The sequence below is a fragment of the Lepidothrix coronata genome, unplaced genomic scaffold (genome assembly GCF_001604755.1).
Source record: "Lepidothrix coronata isolate B3197 unplaced genomic scaffold, Lepidothrix_coronata-1.0 Scaffold77, whole genome shotgun sequence".
NCBI lineage: Eukaryota > Metazoa > Chordata > Aves > Passeriformes > Pipridae > Lepidothrix > Lepidothrix coronata.
Window position 1 is genome coordinate 1,752,897 of NW_016690257.1, and position 22,904 is coordinate 1,775,800.

At 44.4% G+C, this 22,904-nt stretch overlaps 1 protein-coding gene across 1 annotated transcript in view; it reads left to right on the top strand.

Annotated features, from left to right (window-relative positions):
* Nucleotides 1–307: 307 nt before the first annotated feature.
* The window catches only part of LOXHD1 (lipoxygenase homology domains 1), a 126,765-nt gene continuing 104,168 nt past the window's right edge, over nucleotides 308–22,904 (top strand). The window contains exons 1-5 of the mRNA XM_017819740.1: nucleotides 308–443; nucleotides 14,623–14,721; nucleotides 16,270–16,418; nucleotides 19,726–19,849; nucleotides 21,630–21,880. Of these exons, the coding sequence (XP_017675229.1) occupies nucleotides 323–443; nucleotides 14,623–14,721; nucleotides 16,270–16,418; nucleotides 19,726–19,849; nucleotides 21,630–21,880 (744 nt within the window). The 5' untranslated portion in view covers nucleotides 308–322. The remainder of the gene's footprint in view (nucleotides 444–14,622; nucleotides 14,722–16,269; nucleotides 16,419–19,725; nucleotides 19,850–21,629; nucleotides 21,881–22,904) is intronic.

Here is a 22,904-nt window from a genome sequence, read left to right on the forward strand (position 1 = left end):
GCATCCCCTTGCAGGTAACAGCCCACAGATTCACCTACGATATCCATCCACAACTATACTGTTACTTTTAAAATACCCTGCAAAAAATACCCTGTATTTCCTGTAAGTCTTTTGAAACACTTTGGGTAGACGGCTACAAACAGGCGTTCTGTGTATAGTTGCTCTAAGCCCTGCCTAATACACAACATTCCACAAAATCTACGGTGCTAGTGGCCAGTCTTAATCAAAACACCAAAACCAGGGTTGTTCTTCCTCTAGGATTGAGCACGACAACACTGGACTGAACGCGGGCTGGTTCCTCGACCGTGTGATCGTGACCGACATGAACAGACCCCACCTCCGCTTCTACTTCCCCTGCAACAACTGGCTGAGCAAGGAGGATGGGGATGGACTGTATGTCAGAGACCTCGTCGGCAGCCTCAACCCCATGGATGTGCCCAAAAGTAAGGTGGTTTTTTTTTTTTAAAAAAAAAAAAAAAACCAAACCTTGGCTTTCCCGTGCTTTGTAAGAAAGGACAGGGTTGCTTTGAGATGATTTTGTTATATGAAAAGTAATTGCACAGTCTAAGCTGATTTGAGTTTTCTTTATAGCCAGTGGAGAGAGACATAGGAAGATGCAAAATACCTCCAGAGGGTAATTTCTTCTTCCAGTGTTAGATCTGACAGCTTAGGGTGGGATAAATCACTGTTTGGAGAAGCTCCACTTGTTGGTTGAATACTGAAGGATCCATGACGACAACATTAAATTAGATTAAATGGTCACATGTAGACGAGAGGCATCCTACCCTGGTATCCTCGAGTGCTATCCGAAGAGGCAACATGGCTGCAGTCCCCTGCATAAAACTGAGTGTTTCCAGGCTCTGGTGATGTCCTGCACGAAATTTCTGCAAAGAAGCAAACAAACCCTCTTGCTGTAACTCTGCGCTAGTTTGCTGTATGTGTATGATATCGCTATTGAGCTGGTGCCTGTTTTTTCAGAGTGGTTTTAAGCTAATGATGTTGAAACAAAGCCAGGACAGCTTGCAAACTCAAATTGGTATCAGCGTGTAGGCCATGTGGTGATGTATACTGCCTGTAACGTGAGTGGGAAGGCGATCAAGATGTGAAAGTGGAGCCAGCAAACCAGTCTCAGGTGCGATGTCAGCGGTTTATCCGCAAGAGCTAATGAGGAAAACGAGTGGTGTTTTCCTGATGGCCTCATCAGTGCACTGCTCCTTTTCCGGAAGCTTGGTTCTGGGCATGGAACTGAAGTACACCCGCCACCAGCTGCAGGTCCGTGGGAAAAGAGAGGTGTATAGTTTGGTGCTAAAAAGGAGAAACTTGTGCTTTTTCTAGTATCTCATCTTGCTGAGTACAGGTAGTAGATTTCTTGCAATAATGTGCTGACACGACCACTTAGGAGCAACCCTTTGGTGCAACCAGTTTGTTGCCAACCTTAATACAGTGCTGTGAGCGTTGACAGATGCTCTAGAAGGGCAAAGTATTGTTATTTTTATTGAGGTCCTGTTTGAAGTTAACACTGCAGCAATAAACCAAATTGACCCTGAATTGTTAAGTAATTTTGCCCTACTGAGATACAACCTTCTAAAACAGTTTTGGCATGTTGGATATGTAGGTATTAAAAGATACTGTGTGTGAACTAGTGTGCACAGATAATATTCATTGACAGGAAATGTAGGTGGGAGCATTTTAGAAATGCAGACATCCCCAGGGTGGCTGCCACAGGGGAATGAGATAACGTCTGGAGATATTATCTGCCAAAAACCCACCCAGTTACTGCTGGGGCTGTGTGTACTGAAGTATTTTGCTGTTTTTTTCATCCAATTGGTTTGTGAAATGGAGAAGTTAGGGACAGTCTTAATGTTAAGAATTAAGAGGCAGGGAGGGTCTGGAGAAAGTAGTGAATGAGTGAAAGCAATACACAATTAAGGAGAGGTTCCCTTGAGGAGGAAGTCAACTATTCAATCTTAATAGATCTTTAAATGACACAACGTCTTATCTGAATTTATTATTGCCCCTGCCTGGGAGAGATGATTCAAGGGAACGCATGTGATTTCCTCCATCCTGTTCAACACCTGTCTCACAGCAGGAAAGGACTCGTGGGCTAAACCCTCAGCTGGTACAAAAGAGCGCAGCTCCACTGAAATTTCTGGAACAATTTTGCATTTCACCAGCCAGGCAGCAAGTCCTGAGCGCTCGCTCTTCTGGAGGAGTGGTTTTGGGTTACAGATGAACTGCTCACTCTGTGCTTCGTACAGGATAAATACAAATAAGATTGTCTCCCGAGGGTGAAAGAAAAGGGTTCACCAGGCATTTGTCAGAAGGGCATCTGTTCTCACCACCTTTGTCAGAGAGAAGAGCCCACTTTTGAGTGGCAGTGGGTGCCCCGCGGCCGCCCGTGCGAATATGGGGAGCGGGGCTGGGGCCAGAGCCACGGGTGAAGGGTTGGAAGCCTTCCAGGTGGTAGGTCTGAATCTGTAAGAGGAGAGGGTTAGCTCTGCTATCTCAGGTTGCAGTTCCCCTTGAACCATAATTAATGAAAGATAAACATTCCCAGAGTGCTGTGGTGAACTGTCAGCTGCAAATGTAAATGTATCTGAATTAATTTGCCTCCCTCTGGATCAGTAAAGGTCTGAAATGAGATTGTGATATGATTTTCTCTGTACATACAAGTAATGTGCCCTAAATTTGGTTGGGTTTGGGTTTGTTTGGGGTTTGTTTCTTTTTTTTCCCCAATGGATTAAAATAATGGTATTTACTCTTTACATATGAATATTTTCTAGGCCACTAGATAACTGAATAATTATGTGGCTTCGTGGATTTATGTGCCTGTAAAGAAAGATTAGTAACTCTCTCCTAAGTCTGTGTTCCCATTAGCAGTGCTCTGTGTGCCATACTCTTCTCCTTTCTGGCTATGTCTCTTCAATCACTGTTTCCCTTTTTTCTTTAGTTTTTCTTTATAAACTACCCAGTCACTGTTGCTGCCAAACTTAGCTTCATGCTTTGCTTTCATGCTCCATTTGCTGTCACAGTCAGGAATGTTTTTGGAGGTAATCAAACAAGTTTCTTCTGTGTTCCCTCTCCTGCAGCACCTTCAGCTTTTGATCTTCTTGAGAACTTGCCCATCTTTCTCATGAGCATTTTCCTTCCTCCCTTGAACTGGAGGTCACTGTTGGGACGTGCATCTTCTCTGTGCTATGTGTGAGATAAATTAGGACTTGAGAAAAATGAACTGCTTTTTTTTGGTCGTATTTTTCCTTTGTTGAAGAGGCATCTCAAGCATATTTGAAAGGTGTTTGGACCAAAACAGATCATGCTTATGGGGAAACTCAGCCTCTTTCTTGGTGAGGAGCACAGGCCAACCAGAGAATCCCTGCAGGACTGTGATTTTTGAAGAGGTTAATTTAAAGAGAAAAGCAGAGGAGTTATCAAAAAATGCAGAAAATAATATGTAGCAAAACCAGTCAACATATAATGGAAAAAACAGACACACACACTCAAAAAAACAAAAGTAAAGTACTTTCTATGATCCAAATAGAGCTACCAAGAATGGCAGCACTACTTAGCAATTGCAGATGCCTGAGTGATTGCATTTACTTATCTGAGAAAAATGTCTCCCATCAGGTTCCCTGTAGAGTGCCACACATTTCTCAAGGAGAACAAGTTACATTTTAAGTGTTCCTGTTTGAATGATCCTCTATTCCCTGTACTCACATCCGTGGCATCATATGCCAATGGCCCTTTGACAGTGGTAGTGTCACAGATTCTTATTTACCCAGCAGCTGCTACTGGCAGCCTGGATCAATTTACATTACAGGTATTAATTACAAGGAAGGGCTATTGTTCAGCTCTATGCTGCTTCACTTGAGTTTATGAAACCTTAGGATTGTATAACTGTGGCTGAGCCTTTATGCAAGGGACCAGCTCAAAACTGAAGTCAGGTGCTTGTTTTCCTTTGAGTGTTGTGGGTTTTGGGTCACTCTGAGGGTGTCTGATGTCCTACCAAAGCAGTGGGGGAGGAGAGCATTCATAATAGCTGGCAGCTGCATTAATAAGATCTACTGACCCCAATGGAGATGTAAAAGTGCACGAGATTCAGGAGCCAGTCCATAGAATCACAGAATTACTTAGGTTGGAAAAGCTCTCTAAGATCACCAAGTCCAACCATTCTCACGCAACTTCCAAGGCCACCACTAACCCATGTCCCAAATTGCCACATCCACATGGCTGCCCTGGGCAGGCAGCTGTATCAGGACAGGACAACCCTTTCCATGAGGAAATTTTCCCAAAGTCCAGTCTAAACCTCCCCTGACACAGCTTGGTCATGAACCAGATTTGTCATGAATCATTTGTGCCCCTCAGTGGACAGACCCTCATGTCTCCCCATCCCAGGGTGACTCTCATTTGTCTGGACTTCGCTGGCTCTGTTTCTGCTGCAAGTGGGACACGAGGCCTGAGCTTTTCTCCATCCATGTGTGTGATGGGTACAGCTTTTTATCATCCAGCTGGAAAGAAGGGAGTCCTGAGAGTTGGTCTTCAGGTGGATTGAAGAGTTTCTCAAGACATAATGCTAAAATATTTTTGCGAGGTTAAATTGTGTCCTGATTCATAAAAGAAGCTGAGATTTGGTTGGGTTAGATGGTAAGTTGTTTATCCATGGACCATCTTTTCTCTGGGGTGAGCACAGGCAGTTTTTCAGCTGGTTGAGGTTAGTCTGGGCTTTCTGCAGTATGACCTCCAGCTATCCTCAGAACAAGGGAAACATATATTGGCTGTTCTTGATTTCCCTTGAAACCTCTCTCTAATCAAACAATTCTCTGTACATGCCCTTTACTATGAGATCATTCATTTACAGAGGGGATGTTCATGCACTCCTTAAAATCACGTTTAAGAGCACAGAGAGCTGAAAACAAATTCAGTCTTCTGTGCAATTGCAGTTTACACTAACCTGTGAAATTTTGCTCAGGTCTTTGCAACATGCCTGTCGCAAATAGGACTGATTTCCCTCTGGCTTTTTGGCCATCAGCAGCCTGAAATTATTTAGGATTGGACATGATGGACTATAAAAGTGCATGGGACAGCAGCTCATGTCAAACTCTTTCAAGGCTGCCTATTCCCAGTAGGGCAGAACTGCTTATGTGACCTCAAACTGTAGAACTCCTTCCACCTCTACTTTTTTGTGTTAAAGTTTAGTCTTATTTGGTCTGTTAATTATGAATGTGAGGAGCACATGTGGGAGAACAACATGTGGCACACCTTGACCTTGAGGATGGGAGAGCCCAACACAGTTTTGTTATGTTTAATTTTCCCATACTTAATTGTCCTGGGAATTGGTCACCTACTGGTTTTTAGTGTTATTACACAAAAAATCGATCACAAGATTAGATCAGGTGTAGCTGTGGGCTACCATCCTGTAGTCTGGATGGTCCTTTGCGGGCAGACATGAAATTTCTGCCTTGACAAGAACGTGCTTTGAACTGGAAGGTTGCTGGCTGTGCCAGTTCTGGCCTGATTAGGGGTTGATATATGATGCATCTGAGAGTTTGCATGGATATGTCCCAAGGGTAATGGCTGTAAGATCACAATGAGCAGCTGGGAACTGGATCCCACTAAAGAAAGATGAGTGGTGAAATGTCCCTGTGCGCTTGTGCAGGCAGAGGGAAGTCTCGTCTTTAAAAAAAAATTAGAACAATATTTATTATAATTACAAATGACAGAAGTTCAGATGATCAAGTTGCAGGTCAGTCCCAATCCATTAGTCTTTCAAAAGTTTCCTTGAATCACAGGTCTGCCCTCATCTGGGGCAGAGTTAATGAGATCACTCAAGGAGAGTGGGATAGTTTGTGTTCATGGTGGGTCAGAGGGGAAGACCATGGACATAGAGAGCCACAGAACAGCTTCCTTTGAAGGCAGGAATGGCAGTCAGCGCAGGCTTTATGAAGGCAATCTGTGCATTTAAAGAAGCAGCCTGTGCTGGGCTTCTCTGTCCACTGTGCACTTGAAACCACCTGTGCAAGCACACACAGAGTTAACATACTCCAGGTATTCTCCGAGGTTTCTAAATCCACTAGGACCTAAAACTCATATATTCGAGCTGGGAATGTGAGCTGTGTTATTTCTTTCCTCTGTAAAGGAGGCTTTTCCTAAGACTTCACAGTTCATTGTCCAGAGTTGTACTGTTGGCTGACTCGAAGGCTTATGAGGCATTGACCTGGCTGGGGCTTGAGGAGACACTCAGCCAAGTCCTTCCTGCTGCCATGGGATGTGCATGTCCCTAAGGGCTGGGCTGGATCCGAACTGGAGCTGTGGCCAATATTTCTCAATAACATAGTGGTGGTAGAAGCTCTGGTAAGGGGCAGCATTTGAGATCTGAGGCACCAGTCGACGATGCCCTGTGGGCTTTGCAACCACATTTTATGAAACATGAACAGTCTGGAGAGCTGGGCTTGTGGCTGAGCCCCCATCTCTGGAAGGATTTAAAAGGTGTGTAAATGTGGCATGTGGGGACATGGGTTAGTGGTGGCCTTGGCAGTGTTGGGGGAACAGTCTGACTTGTTGATCTTAGAGGGCTTTTCCCGCCTAAATGATTTCATGATTCCCAGGGTCGTGTTTCAAAAATAGGTCTCACAGTTTGGAAACTTTCATGATCAGAAAAATGAAAAGAGATTATTTCTGAGGACACAGAAGTGGAAGGAGAGGGAATGAAATATTAATAAGTGTTACCTGCTCATCAAAATTCATCTTTATTTACACTGAGAACTGGAAGTGTATAATCAGCCCAGGAAAATGCAGCTAAATATATTTATGAAATAAATATGAGTTGTTTACTTTCGAGTAATGGTGAATACCCTCTGTGTTAAGGATGAGGCCTTGCTGCATGCTGAAGCATTCAATAAACAAGGTTTGTAGAGGGAGTAATATCTTTTACCACCCCATTGATAACATGAGGGAAAAAAATTGTCAAGCTATCTGGCATACTGAGTACCCAGAAATGTCTTTTATCTTTGGTCAAAAATACTCCAGTTTGTCTCATAAGCACTTTACTCTCCCTGCAAACTTTGCCCATCTTATACCACTGTGTCCAAAATGAGGCAGCTATGGACATTTTACTTGTAATGTATTTTTTTGCCTGTTGTTTTATCTCTAAAGATAGGTAAAAGGAAAGAGAAATTGAAATACAGAAATAAAAAGAAACACTAGTGACTCGTAAACCACAAGGAAGACAGGATGCACAGAGCTCTGAAATGGGATGGAAATAGAGATTTGTAATTCATATCAAGGACTTCATGTTTCAAGAGAAAGAATTTTGAAGAGGCATGAGACATCTCTGTGTATAGATCTATGTGTACCCAATACAAAACAGATAGTACAGCACGTTTGTGAAGATGTGGGATAATTTTGACTAATTATGTCTATATATGGAAATTAATTCAGCTATCAGTTTTAAAATAGAGTAACTTTTAAAAAGATATGATTTATTCAAAGCAAGACTTAAGTAGAGTGAGAATAATAAGGTTTTTAACAATACTGTAAAATTATTTCACTCCTCTTTCTGAGCAAAAGTGTTTAACCCAAGAGGATATTTTCAGTGATTTCTTCAGTTTTGATAATATCAGACATGAGGAAAGCAGAAAACAGATAATTTCTTTTGTGAAATGTCTGCCTTTTTTTGCTGTTGTTTTTTGGTTGGTTTTGTTTTGTTGTAGTTTTTTTTTTTTTTTAATGGGCTTTTTTTAATGGGCTTCCACCCTGGGGCTGAACTAATGCAAAGTAAGGATAAATCTTGGAGAATTAGATGAACAATGATTTCTGCACTGCTGTCACAAGGTGGGTTGCCCCTGTGCTAAGCTCTCTGCTTCTGCAGCTAAACCACTATTGTCTCCTGAGCAAGGTCATTTAAAGCTCACTTCAAAAAGTCATCATTGCTTTGAAGTCGCAGTAGGAACATCAGTTTAGCATATCCTACAAGCAAAGCCTCCTGCATGTGGTAGATTGCCTCTCACAGGCTCTGCAGAGGGATGATCCAGGCTGAATCCTAATACATTAACTGTTTTGATGCACACTTTGATTCCACGTCAGAGCCACAGAAAACGGAGCTGAACCCCACGGTCTCTGGCCTGGGTGGGGAGGCTCAGTGTCAGAGTTAATTACGGGAGGGGCACAAGGCAGAGGTTGAGGGTGGTGCAGTACTCAACAGAGCAAACTCTCTTACCACAGAGTCACAGAATACCCAGAGTCTGAAGGCACCTCCAAGGAACATCAAGGCCAACTCCCGGCCCTGCACAGGACAACCCCAAGGGTCCCACCGTGTGCCTGAGAGCGTTGTCCAAACACTTGTTGAATCGTTTGTTTCTCCCGTGTGTTGTGGCCTCCTTGGGTGACAGCAATAGTGTCTCTTAAGAAGACACTTTCACAGAGCTCTTATGGGATTAAAGAAATGCTGAACCAGGGCCACGCCATCCTTGGTTCTGTCTCTAAATATGGGTACCCCAGAGGCATCCAGAGGCTCCTCAGCATTTCTCTCTTGCTAACAAGGTGTTTTGGCAGAGGTTGTCATGGCCAAATGCCACAGAATTTGGGTTAAAAGGGGCCTTTAAAGACCATCTAGTCCAACCCCATGCAATGAGCAGGGACATCTTCAACTAGATCAGGTTGCTCAGAGCCCTGTCCAATGCACAACTCTTCCTTATTCAGCATCCCCTGTGCTCCAGGTGTCCTTGTAACCTACATTTCCAGTTCGAACCCTTGGTTAAAGGAGCTGTCCCCCACCTCTGAAGGCACAGCTCATTAATAAAGGCAGCTGTCAATTACCCTTGAAAGACATGAATTACTTTTGAGCTCTAAACCAACCTTTTGAATTCAGCGCTCTCCAGGATGGGGGAAAAAAGTCTTCTTTATCTGTGTGCAGATTGCTTTGTGCAAGAGCAGGACATGATTTTGAGACAGATCTGGCTGCTGGTGAGCTCAGCAGGGCTCCACTGCTTTTGCAGGGGTTGTTTTAGGTGCTCAGTACTTTTTGGTCTGTGTGGCTATCTCTAGGGTCCCTGCTACTGTGTCAGAGAGACGTGTAATGATCGGGGCTGGGTGAGCTTTCCCCTCTGCAGTGTTCGCAGAGACTGGATTGCTGGACATGGAAAAGCAGCAGGGCACCTCCACCAGGTCAGCAGAAGCTCATCTAGGAAGAGGAGGTGTTATCCTGGTGGGATGGGCTCTCTCTCAGGACAGACAAGAACTAAATTCAAATGTTTGCTGTGAACCAAGCGTGTTGGGAGGCTAGGCCCCAGCTTCGTGCCCTAACCATAGGCTGTCTGACATTTTAAGGCTGCTCTGACCAAGAACTCTGTCACTGAGGAACATGCTGTCACCACTGGTATAAAGGAGCTTCCATTTTGACAAGTCAGTCCTTTCCATCAAGAAGAGATTTTGTCAGAAAGTTTCTGGTGGGATGGAATGACTGACTCGATCTGACATCAAGGAAGCAAAGCATATGGATGTTAAACCACCTTCCTGAGCTCCTGCAAGAAGACTGTGGCAGACGCAGGTTGAAATTGTACCTCGTCTACAGATTCAAGCCCCTGCCTCTCCCTCTAGCAACAATTCTTTTCACTTTTTGCACAAACCACAAAAGTATTTCTTCTCCAGCAGCAATTCAGAGACAGTGGCAGTGCCTCTCCCCCACCTCCACGCCTTCCCAAATCTGCCTGCTCAGTGCTGAGCAGCAGAGAGTGGATCTCAAACATTGCCGCCCTTGGAAGCACTGTGAAAACAGAAGGATAATTGCTAAAAGTTGGCCTGTGAGAAGAATCCGTTGCTGCCTATGGCTTAGTTCCCTGCTTTTAACCCTGAGTGTTTTGCCTCCGAGGGCCGTGGCATTTCTCAGATGTTGGATGCTGAGGGGCTGCCCTGCTCCGTGGCAGGTCGTGCACACGGCAGGTAGGCAGGGCTGTCTAGCTGGGAATTCACTGTGCCCTGCAGGAGGTGATAACACTAGCTAATGAAGCACAGCCGACTTTGTTTTCCTGCCCAAATCTCCTGCTTCTGCTGCTACAAACTCGGCAGACTGTGTGTAAACACCCTACCTAATGCTCCAGATAACAGTTGCTACAGGATTTCTTTAGGCAATCGCATCCTATGGTGGTTCAAGTGACCATGATATCATATTGCTAAATAAATGGCATTAGCAGATGAATATCACACAGCTGAACAGTCACCTGCAGCTTGCAGGTGGAAGGATTTGACTGGGATATATCCACGTGTTTTCCATGGCTGGGGGCAGGACAGAGGCTGCACAAGAGCACCCAGGGGTGCTGGGTCTGGATAAAAAGATTCTGAGCAATATGCTGGGTTAGTGCTGCCCCCAGCTCATCGGGATGGCATTGGGAACAGCCTGGATGGGGAATACTGGGAGGCTGGAGACCAGCAGCCTCATTCCCTTTGCCCCCCAGGAGCAGCACTGGGAGTGCATCACATTCACAAAAATAATTCTCTTGGGTCTCGTATGGAGAGAGCCTGACTCCAGCCCACAGTGCAAGATTAACCTTTCCTCCTCGCTGTGGAGAAGCTGAGGCTGAGTTAATCAGCAACAGACAAGCTGATGGACTGTCACACCTCTGCTAAATTAATGCAGTGGGGTTACATCAGTGCCACCCCACTGCTTCGCAGGGATGGCATCCTGGCAATGTCTTCAAATGCTTCTTTGGGACAGCTTTGTCTGCGTCACTGTGTTGGATGAGAGATGTCAGAGGTAGCTGAGTTGTCTCTTAGTGGAGCAGACACCCAACTGTAAAGAGAAGGAAGGTGCTCTAACCACAGAGGGCATTTGCACTTGTGTTGCAATGGGAAGAGGAAAGACAGCAGAAAATAGCTACTGCTCTTCCTACTGATTTTTCTTAGCTGTTCTGCTCTTGGCATCTTGCAGTTCGTGCCTCTGAAGCTGCTAATTTTGCTCCTAGTAAAGCTCCCCTCCCCGTGCCTGTGCTGCAGTGAGCCTGCACTGCTCGATGGAGGCACAGCTTTTACATTAGCATTTTGCATGTTCACAGTGCTAGGAGAAGCATTCAGGAAAAAAAATATCCAGGCAACATCTTGATCCCTGTTTTGCAGATGAAGTCAGAGCCATGTATTGAAATTAATTAAAAAACAAAAAAAAGGCAAGTTGGTATTTTTGAAAAGATGCTGCTGCTAAGGGCTTAAAGACATCCACCCATGCTCAAAATGAAGAGTGCTTGACTTAAGCCAGATCTCTGCCTGGCTGCAATGAGAGCTTTTTCTTGCATGCTTTTAGCAGCTGAATCCTCACTGTTTTTTTGAGAGGTAGCTTTCCTTTCTATTTAAATTTTCACGTCCACCATGTCATTCTGTAAGATGTGCTGATGTATAAAGCAAAGGACCCCTAAGCAGCATGAAATGCTCCTGTCCCTGCTGCAACTGAGTGTTGAATTGCTTAGAGAGGGAGAGAGTTCTGGCAAAAATTCAGTGTGGCTCAGGACTTATCTTGTTTGCTTCCTGGAGATGGAGGAGCAACGATTTTCCTGTATGCAGACCTGAGAGGTCCTGACCCCACGTATGGGGTCAAGCTACAGTGCAGAGTTTCATAGTTGTAAACGTGAAAAAAATAAAAGGGAAAACCTGATGAACAGAGGCTAGGCATGATCCCATAGTCTGTGAAGCAGGGATGTGCCATGACTTCTGCCAAGGACCTCTAGTGCTCTTGGAGTGGCTTTGCCCATGGAAACACATCAGCACAGAGAACGGGCCTGCCAGCACATGTTCTGCACCCCAGCCTTGCTTACACTTTAGGGGGCAACATAAACCCCTCACAGCAGAGTGCCCTGTGATTGCCAGCAGCTCAAAATAACCCACCTGTGGTCTCAGGAATCAGCTCTGCCACGGGGCTCTCTGTGCTGACACTCCGTGTGTGTATAGAGCCCTTGGGACCGCTTAGTGTTCCAAGCAGGTTGTCAGAGGATGTCATTCTGTACCTTAGATTTGAAATACAGCCATGTTGAGAAACCTGTCAAGGTGTTTGATCTGGCAAATAGTTTTACCAATGTTTTTCTTGCTGACCAGACGTTATTTTTGCAGAAGCTGTACAAGGTGTCCTCCCTGCCCTGTGTTTGGTCACTGCTCCTCATTGCTCTTCATGGACTTGTTCTCTGCATGTCCTCCTTGATGCTCTGCATGCATTCAGGCATCCTTCTGGTCTGTATTTCAAGTGGCATAAACCCTTATCCTACAAGGGCAATCTAAGTTCGGCTACTGTTGCTTGCCCTTTTGAGGATCCTTTTATCCCATCGGGTTCTTCTGGCTCCTGAAAAGTGGAGTGGAAAATTAATCACTGACATGAGAAAAAAATATTCTAGAGGAGGTGCATAGAGCAAAGCTTCTGGAAAAATGTGGTGGTCTGTGATTAAAAATCTCACAGTGGGTCAATTTTAGTTAGAGCAGCTTAGTGGCCAAGTGGGAGCTGTAAATTGCACCATCTCCATCCTTGGCTAATGCAAATGAACTCTTTTGGTGTTGGTACAGCTCTAGCAGGGCTAGAGCTCTCTTGTTAGAGCTCTGTGAACTGAAGCAAAAGAGTTAAAGAGAATCATTAAGGCATTTTCTCCCTTGTCTGAGCCTGGACCTGTCCTCCTCTTTCTTGTTATTTAGTATTTATTGCAGTTTTATCGTTATTATTTTATTTGCAGTGGCATGTTTTGCAATGGGGCGCCAAGGATGTCAGCTCGATTTTCAGCCTTTTCCCAGCACAGTCATTAAACTGTGACAGGTGATTTTCCCTTCTGTTTAGGCTCTGCTTTTGTATACCTCACCCTGGGAGCTGAGAGCATCATTATAATTCAGGGGATGGTCCAACAACCGCTTTTCATATGTTTGCTCTCACATCCTCTGCCTCAGCAGGGGCATGTGCACCAAAGTGTCTGCTGTCTTTCAGACTAAAATTTTTAATACGCACTGGTTATGGTGGAGGAGCTGGGGGACCTGTTCTGGGAATGGTAACCCAGTGTTTGTGATATTCCCTGGCTCCTGAGGGAATCCATTTCTGGAGTTGGCTGGGAAGCCCAGAGAAGGTTTTCCCCTAAATTTGCACCTGCCAGAGGGAAAAGAGTTGCAAATCATGAATCACAGTTAACAGTTGGACTTGAAGATCTTAGAGGTCTTTATCAGCCTTAATGATTCTGTGGTGCAGAAAATTTTGTTTCTGCAAAGGATGTGCATGTGAGACCTGTGCATTTGACCCTTTCATGGGAGCAGAGTGTCTGGGACTCAGAAATAAAGAGCTGAAGTAGCACAGAGCTTTCAGTGTCAGCTGCCCAGGGCTCAGTAACAGAGACTTTGTTGAGGGCATATCATGTGCTGTTCGGCTGTAGATTTTGCATTCCTTTTCATCAGTTTTGTTTTGTGTCTTGCTGTCTGCCTCCAGCACTGGTTTTTCATGGAAGATACAGCACCAGATGTTTGTCACGGTTGTTTGCCTGGAGGAGCAAGGTAGTCAGGTGGACTTGAGTGGTAGGTTCTGAAATTTGGCCCAAATAAAGTCACACTGAAGGTCATGGGAGTTTTGTCATTGGTTTCAGAAGAAGCCGAGCTCTCGCTGGCTGTCCTTGGGAACAAAGTGAGTCCCACTCTGATCCATCTGAAGAACTTGCTTTTCAAACTCATGTACATGACATATGTGAAGTGTTTGTGGTTGGCTCACCCACAGGGTTTTTGTGTTGCTTTTTGCCACACATGATGTATCTTAACAGTGTCACAGCTCCTTGGATTTACTCCTGTTTCCCCATCAAATGAAAAAGATTGGATTTTTTTTTTTAAGCTCAGCAGGGTGGCTACCTTCATATTTTTGTGTTCATGCAGTGACTGACCTTTCATAGAATCATAGAACCAGAAAATGGTTTGGGTTGGAAGGGACCCTAAGGATTATGTTATTCCAAGCCCCTGCCATGGACAGGGTCACCTTCTAGGTTGTTCCAAGCCCTGTCCAACCTTGGACACTTCCAGGGATGGGGCAGCCACAGCTTCTCTGGGCAATCTGTGCCAGCCCCTCATCAGTCTCACAGTCAAGAATTTCTTCTGTATATCTGATCTGAATTTCCCCTTTTTCAGTTTGATTCCATTACTCCTTGTTCTATCACTACACTACTATTTCCTCAAAGTACTTGTCACCAGCCAGGCTTAATATAAACTAAACTGCAGAAATAGCTCTAGGACAGCACTGGGATCAGAGGGGTCAGGTCTGAGCTTGGGCGGACGGCTGGCTCTGTAACTCTGTAACTCCTTGACATCTGGAGAGAGCAAAGCTTGTATGCAGGTCCTAGTTCATTTAACGCCCTTTTATCAACATGAAGATTTTCCCTTTCTCATCTACTTCACCTTTCAGTGTCAAGGCCAGGAACTGAGTGATCTGTGCTCTCGCCCTGGGCAGTGAATACGCAGTGTCGGAGTTCTGCCTATGGATTTTATTCCTCATATGGAGAAGAGGGTCAGTGTTCCAAGAGCCATCGTTCAGACAAGCTTTCAAGAGAGTATCAGCCCAGCCTGAGTTGTTTTGTGACGTTATGTTCTGTATCAAACCTCTGAGTTATTAATGTGTTGTGATTTGTGCCTCTCTCCTTGCAGTCAATAAGTACGTGGTCCGGGTTTTCACTGGTGAAGTCAGCGGCAGTGGAACAGATGCAGATGTCTTCATTAACATCTTCGGTGAGAAAGGAGACACAGGTATTCAAATGCAAATAATTTCCTAAAATATTTCCTCCTGCTCTGCAGGACTGTGATCTGAACAACTCACAAAGGCGACATGGCAAACGCGGAATAATTTGGCTGAGTGGTTTTAGCTCTGGGGCTTCTCACATCCACGTCCACTGGAAGCTGCGACTGCAGTGCAGCAGCTATGGCTGGGCTGTGACCAAAGTTACCTACCACTAAAAAACCCAAACCCTGGGGAAATGCAGCATAAACCACCAGCAGGAAGCAGTGGAGGAAGTGCCAGTCCACTTAAGCATCCAGCACCGATGTGTATTTACAGTGCATGCATTGAGAGCTCTGTGTCTCATTTTCTGGGTCCCTGCACGGGTAATGATGTCCCTTCTGTGTGGCAAATGTTGGGGCTGAGCCTGCCTGGCCATTTGGAAAAATAATCTCACCAAGGTTTGTGTGAGTCGGCTTTAAAGCAAATGGTGTTAGCTTTTTTATTTCTTTTATTTTTTTTAATGTAGATTGTGTGCAAAAGTGGTCTGGAAACATTAAATTAGTCCTTTAAAAAATATTTTTAACTGAAAAATAATAAAATAAGTGCCTGAACCAAACTCTTGGGGCCATGGAGAAAAGTGGGTGGAAATTCCTGGAGACCCAGAGAGCAAATATTCTCTCGCTTCTACACTGCACCTATCCTATCAAATTCAAGAAATAATGATATTATGTCTGCCAAGTATCCTTGAACAGATGATGAAAGCTAGTGGATGGGGCTCATCCTTGATTAATCCTCCAGACTTTTACAAGGGGATTCATCTGATCTCACTGAAGACATCCAAAAAGTGGGAGTCTAAATCTAAGCTGGTTGTCCTGGCACTCTGTCATATCTGCACAAAGAAATAACACCCTTGCCCACTGACACTTTTCCCTGCACTGGTGCCTTGGGTGAGTTCAGTCCAACTCACAGCATCGCTCACGCAGGAGCAACGTTGGCTGCAACCACAGTCAGAGCTTTAATACTTTTCATAAAGGCAGACTCCTGTGAGATCAGGAAAAAGCCAACAGCCCTGGCTGGGTCCTAATTTGAAAATAAATCCTTCCTGTCGGATGCAGCAAAGAATTCCGTGTCCTGAAACGTCAAAATCTGCAGCTTGTGACCAAAGCCTTTTTTTTGAACAGTTTGGAGATTTTCAAAGACATTAAAAATAAAAGGGAAATGTGGTGATATTAAAAAAAAAAAAAGAAAAAAAGATTTAAGAGCCATCTGGATATATATTTCTGAAAGCTCTGAGAGCTGTAAGTAACTGTGACATTAGAATGGAAATCCTGGTCTTTTGTGTGCTCGAGAAAAGGTACCCTTTTTATTAGAATATAAAGTCCTCTGCCTTTACCTTGAATCCTGGTTGCAGAGAGCTGATACCTGGGGAATATTTGATTCAGCCAGTGATGACATTCCTAAATATTCCTTTACTTACAAACACACATGTGCCAGTAACCCTTTCCTCCTTGGAGTTATTATTTATTATTGTTTATTTGTTTGTTTAATCTTATTTTTTATCTTTTTTTCCCCCTCAGGTGTGAGGAGACTGGACAATGACAAAGACAACTTTGAAAAAGGAGCAGAGGACAAGTTCACACTTGATGCTCCAAATCTGGGAAAATTAAGAAAGATTAATATAGGGCATAATAACAAGGGAGGCTCTGCTGGCTGGTTCCTTGCAAAGGTTAGTTACTCGTGAGAAATGCAATATAAGCGTGCCAGGGGTCAAAATATCCCACTTACCCTCTCAGGGGTCTGGTACCAAGAAAATGTAAGGATAATTGCTGGTGATACAAGTTACTGAGAGAGTCACAAATCAGGTTTTCACCTTTCCGGAAGTTTCCTCTTCAGGACTTGCTTTTTCTGCAGAGCAAAGAGGGCTGATGAAGTGCTGGCAGCAGCCTGGTGCGTGCCAGCATGGTGCATCTCAACCAGGTGCAGCAAATTCAAATTGGACAATTAGAATTCCAGTTGGGTAGTTTGGTTTCAAACTAAAAGAGGGCTGATCTGGGTTAGACATAAAGAATAAGTTTGGGGGTTTTTTTACAATGAAGGTGGTAAAACACTGGCACAGGTCCTGTCTCAATCACAGCAGTTTGTTTGACCAAGGAGGATGAATTCTCCAAGCCAGGGCCTCCAAGCCCCCTCTCATTCTGTTGACTTAACTCGTTACCAAGACCATAACGATACCAGAGTCTAAGAAATATCTGTTGGGTCTGTTCACACTGGAAATTTGCAGACTTACAGCTTGGCCAAGTTTAAGTGATTTGTCATTGGCACAGCAAAAGAGATATACCTGCCACAAAGATCCCTTTCTTCCTCTTTCCTGCTCATTTTAAACTGCTGCTATAAGGTAGGAAGGTATTACAGCTTTTAGTGAAATGGTTGAAGGAGTATTTTAAAAGGAGAAATCTATGACTCTTCCCTCTAGTCTCATTTTCTTTTAATGTTTTTTTAATGTAATTAAACATAGCTGGCTTTAATCCACAGAAGACCTCACCCCAGATTTGTAAATCCTAGGTAAGAGAGTAGTTTGATGGGTTACAAATGCAAATATTAGCACATGCTTTTCCACCATCACCATACAATGCAGGAAAAGTTACGATGTTGGTTGTCCATGAAAAATGCAGAAATGAAAAACAGAGCAGTTGTGCTCAGTGTAACAGAGCACAGTGAGGGGGGAAAAGCACAGAAAAAGAACCTCATTCTCACGTCACAGGTGATGTGACATGATTTTTAGTGTTGGTGAGTTTGCTAAGTCCCTAAGCCTGGAGTAGCAATGACTTGCAGCCAACACGTTAACCCTGCCACAAGCCTCCAAGATGTTTGTGGTTAAGTGGAAAGCAACTTTTAGCTTGCAAATTCATCTGGAAGTTCAGAGAACTGAGCTAAAATATCTCAGTTATTGTCTACTGTTGGTAGATGGTTCTGTGTGAGTTGCTCCAGTACTTGGAGGCTCTAGTGTTCTCACTCCTGAATGAACCTGTTCTCAAGTTTCTTGTGTTTTCAGTGTGGCTTATCCTCAGAGATGGTTTTCTGCCTCTAAATTTATGAATAAACCCATTAGAAGGAACCCAAAGAGGATCAGCTGGTAGAGAGGAATCAGAGTGTTGATATTTCTCCTGAACCTCGTCTGTTTTATTCTCCAACACTCCAGCACGGCACTGCTCTCTCATCCTGACAACCCCAGCCCTGGCAGATGCTGATGTCTACGAAGGCACAACGAGAATCAGTGATGCTACAGGCAACAGCACGGTGTGGGATGAGTGACAGGAGGGGAAGCTCTGTTTTCCAGAGAATGGCTTCATAAATTTATCCAAAAAGACAGATTTCAGATTCTCCCTGTTTGTTGAGAAAAGTGTCAAGGGCTTTCTGTCCACAATAGTGATTTTTTTTTCTCCTCTGAGGCATAAGCCATGCAGAGGAATAGAGATTTTGATTTCTTCTCTTCTTACCGAAATTCTTCAGTACCCTTCTCTGCTGTTTTAAGATACTACAGTAACTCTATCTATGGCAGGCTTCGGGAGCCCAGAAGAAGATATTGGTAAGAAACACCTCAGCAGGAGATGCAAAAAACTACCATCTAGTATTAAAGGGGAAGATTGTTCCCTGGCTTGTTTTATTAAAATATCACCGAATCCTATGGTTTGGTTTGACAGGGGCCTTCAAGACAATCTATTTTCAACCCCCTGCCATGGGCAAGGGATGCCTTCCGCCAGACCAGGTTGCTCCAAACCCTGTCCAACTTCCAGGGATCCAGGGGCAGCCACAGCTTCTCTGGGCAACCTGGGCCAGGGCCTCACCACCCTCACAGCCAGGAATTACTTCCCAATATCCCAATCTAACCCTGCCCTCTGGCAGTGGGAAGCCATTCCCTCTTGTCCTATCAGTTCAGACCCTCATCCCAAGTCCCTCTCCAGCTCTCCTGGAGCCCTTTTAGGCACTGGAAGGGCTCTCAGGTCTCCCTGGAGTCTTCTCTTCTCCAGATGAACCCTCCACAGCTCTCCCAGCCTGGCACTAGAGCAGAGGGGCTTCAGCCCTTGGAGCATCTCCATGGCCTCCTCTGGACTCTCTCCAGCAGCTCCACATCCCTGTGCTGTTGTTCCCCAGGGCTGGAGGCAGCTCTGCAGAGGAGTCTCACCTGAGGGGGCAGAGGGGCAGAATCCTCCCTCTGCTGCCCACGCTGTAGGATCAGCCCAGGGGTTTCTGTGTTGGGTTATGTCCATCTTCTCACCCACCAGCCCCTCCAGGACCTTCTCCCCAGGGCTGCTCTTGATCTGTTCTCTGTCCAGCCTGTGTTTGTGCTTTGAATTGCCCCAACCCAGGTGTAGGATCTTGCACTTGGCCTGGTTGAACTTCATAATGTTTGCACAGCTCCACCTCATTGGTGGTCCAAAGAGCCAAATCCCTCCAAATTAGAAGCTGTTCCTACTGCAGGGTATCACGGCTGCCTTTGCAATGGTTCCACCCTGGAATAACTGATCGGGATAAAGTGATGTTACTAGGTCACACGAGCTGATCTGATGGTCTTGATTTGCCCTGGAATTCCTAGGTGTTATTTTATAACAAGGCCCTAAAGCAGAGAGAAAGAACACAGCCTGTTCCCAAGGCAGAACAAAGAGCTGTCACTCAGCCGATGGAGAAGAGTAGCCAGCAAACATGCTCTGGAGAGAGGGAAGACAGGCCAACCAGCTGGTCTTGGTAGCAGAGACATCTGGTCTCGTACACAACGAGAGATGCAGAGTGGGTTCACTGGATAAAAAATGCAAAAGGAAAAAGCTGCTTTTTTACTCACTGATTGTCTGAAATTGTATCAGTACTAATTAGGGAGTGGAGAGGGATCTGCTCGAGTATTGAGTGTGTTAAATACCAGGTCAAAGTGTGTACATTAAGCTTCTGCTCTTCTGCCACCCCTTGTGTAACACCTTTGCTTTTTCCTTTTTCTTTTTTTTTTTTTTATTTTCCAAAGTGCTGTTTCTTTTTTCTCTCAGGTGATCATTGAGGACATTGGCAATAAGTGTGTGTACCAATTCCCGGTTGGACGCTGGTTTGCTTTAGATGAAGACGATGGGAAAATCCAGAGGGACATTCTTGTTGGGGGCACCGAAGCCACAGGTAAATTTGTAGGCTGAATCTGTGGTGGGAAATGGGAAGTTAATGCTATTAGCCATGTTTTCTTGAGAAGACTGAATGCCTTATGCTTAGGGAGATCTGCAGTGAACCATCTGCTCGTAGCAGGATGTTTTGTACAAGGGTCCCTGAATTACCACCTTATTTCCCCCCTCTTTATCTCATTGGTGAACCTGTGCAGGACCTACAAGCTGGTTTATCACCCGAGGCACCTGGATAAGGGCCTTATGGACAGAGGGTGAAAGATCCAGCTTGTACTTCAGCAAGTCTCTCACCAGTTTCTAGGGAGTGGTTTGCTATTTCCACAGTCACCACTGTGCCACACAGTAGCGAATATTGTACTTCGTGTTCTTGTCTGGGGAACTACGCATCCTTTTACAAAATGAGAAAGGCAGTGCTGATCCCTAAATCAGTCTTTCTTATTATCCAGCATGGTTAAAGCAAAGACAACCAAAATTTATGCCTCTGTTAAAAGAAACTTGCATGTAAAGTCAACAAAAGAACTCACCACAAGGCAGAAGATTATTTGGATAGTGTTCTGCCTGTATTTATTTATTTATTAGCATAAAGGCAAACACTTTGACCATGCATGTAGCAGCTGTTTTTTACTTCCTTGCATGGTCTTCAGCATCTGCAGTCCTTGTATTCCCCCTGCACGTGCATGAGGAGAGTGGTCTGGGTGCAGATTCCTGACTTCAGGATGCTTGTTAAGAAAAATTAGGGGAAGATGGGAAAGAAAACAGAAATGTAATTCATTTGGTAAAAGCTTCCTTTATTTTTTACCATTCATGACTGTGCATTCTTTTTTCCTGCTCTCATGAGTTTTGTTGAAGATACATCCAGTAGTAAAGCATGCTTGAGTGGAGTTTTTAATGTAAATTTCAAAGGGAGGATAATTTAGACGAGAGTGAGTTCTGATATTTCTACTTCATCCGAAGTCCCTATTGAAATTTCTGGCTGATTTAATCAAAGAACTTATCTTGGGCCCCAACTACTTTTTACATGCTCCCTAAGACATTGTTAGAGTGTTTTAGGTGTCTATTTTGTGCCATGAGATAGATCTAAGGTGTACTTGCCTATGAGCCTTCTGAGAGGTAAGGTTGTAGGAAGAAGTGTTTTCTTTCTTAGACCAACAGTTTGAGCTAGGAAAAAAAAAACCCAGAAAACCAAACAGGACACTTTTATGCATAGTGGCTTCCCTTCAGAAATATTTTTCTTTCTTCCAGCTGAGTTAGTATCTCTCCCAAACCTTGTTTTGCTGAGAACTTCAGGCTCTCACAGTGACTATGGAAGTCCTGATGGCTTCAGCAGCATTATAAACTGCTGATCTGAAGCTTCTAGATTTTTGTGATGCTGCAGATCTTGCCACCACTGTTTAAAGCAGCACTTTTCCATCCTCTCAGCACTCCCTGACACATTTAGTGCTTGGCATCTCTCAAAATTCACCTACTTAGTTGCCAATTCAGTTTTATCGCCTTTCTTCACCTAATCATCACCACATGGTGAATAAAAAAACCACTGGGCCATATGATAGGGATTTTGTCACCCCAAGCCTGTTTCTCTTGGACAGTCTGAAGATAGATGTGTATTTTTCAGAGTTAAGTGTGGGACAAAAACAAATGAAGCATTGCACTGTGTCTAAGTCAAAAGTCAAAATAGATCAGTGGGAAACCAATAGAGTCCGACCTAAATCCAATCAAAATCATAATTCTCAGACTCCTTTCCTCCCTTCTTTTTTTCCTAACTAAACTCCTGATTCCTTCAGGTATTGTGTACAACGTGGCTGTAGTGACAGGAGATATCAGAGGAGCTGGCACAAACTCCAAGATCCACATAATCCTCCACGGCTCCAAAGGCTTAAAGAACAGTGGGAAGATTTTCTTGGAAGGAGGTGAATTTGAGCGTGCCAGGACAGATCTCTTTAACGTGGAGATAGCTGCTCTTCTCAGCCCTCTCAGCAGGGTCAGCATTGGGCATGATAATTGTGGAGTCAGTTCTGGCTGGTTCTGTGAGAAGGTGAGACTAAAATTATCATAAACTCGAAGAATCATTTAGGTTGGAAAAGACCTCTGAAGTCATGGAGTCCCAGCAGTAAGCCAACACTGCCAAGTTATTTTGTCTGTAGGCAGCTGTCAGACTGTCTCCTGACCCCACCCTGACCCCAACAACCAAGTACAGTTTAAAAATAAATAAATAAACCTGCTTTTGTTTGGATGGCAATATCCACGACTTAACAAGTCAATACTATACATCATGCATGGGAGTAGCTGATTGCCTCAAAGGCACATTAGATGCATAAGTCAATCACTCGCTAATTGGGTTGATTGCCCCTCTGCAGTCACAAAGAGAGAGATTATTGTTTGCTCAGCTCCAAAAGCACCTTCAGATGTTCGCCCAAGGGGCCGGACAGAATTGCAGCCTTGGATTGTGCTGAGCGTTTCAAAGTTATCACCTCCGTTCAGACTTCCCTGAAGTTTCTAGATGCTGCTCTGGAGCTCAGAAATTATTTTAAAAAAAACAAAAACCAAAAAAAACCCCAACCAACCAACCAACCAAAAAAACCCAGAAACTAACAAAACAATACAAAACCAAACACAAACAAACAAACAAAAACAAAACCAAAAAACTAAAACAACCCATCAACAAAAAGTGGCTGACCTCGGCTGTTACTGGGAGGTAGTGGGGCAATATGTGATGTGACATCATGTGCAAGGCCAGCAGGAGGTGATGGGAGGATGGGGAGTGGGGTAGCTGCCTATCCTGAAGCTATGTGGAAAGGCAGCTTTCCTGGAAAGCAAAGTCAGCTTAGAATGTGTTTGAAGGCTTTTCTTATCTTGTGTGTTCTGCAAAGCCCTGCGGTGCACTGGTGTGGTGCAGGGCTGGCTCCTGCAGCCACCCTGCCTGCTCCCATTCCCTTCCCCTCCTGGTGTTTCACCTCTTCTTGGTTGACCCCTTTTGATGTGCTGCTGCAAAAATGGGAATAACAGGATGGATGGGTTGTAACTGTACTGCAAATTGGGAACTGTGCAACCAGTCCTGT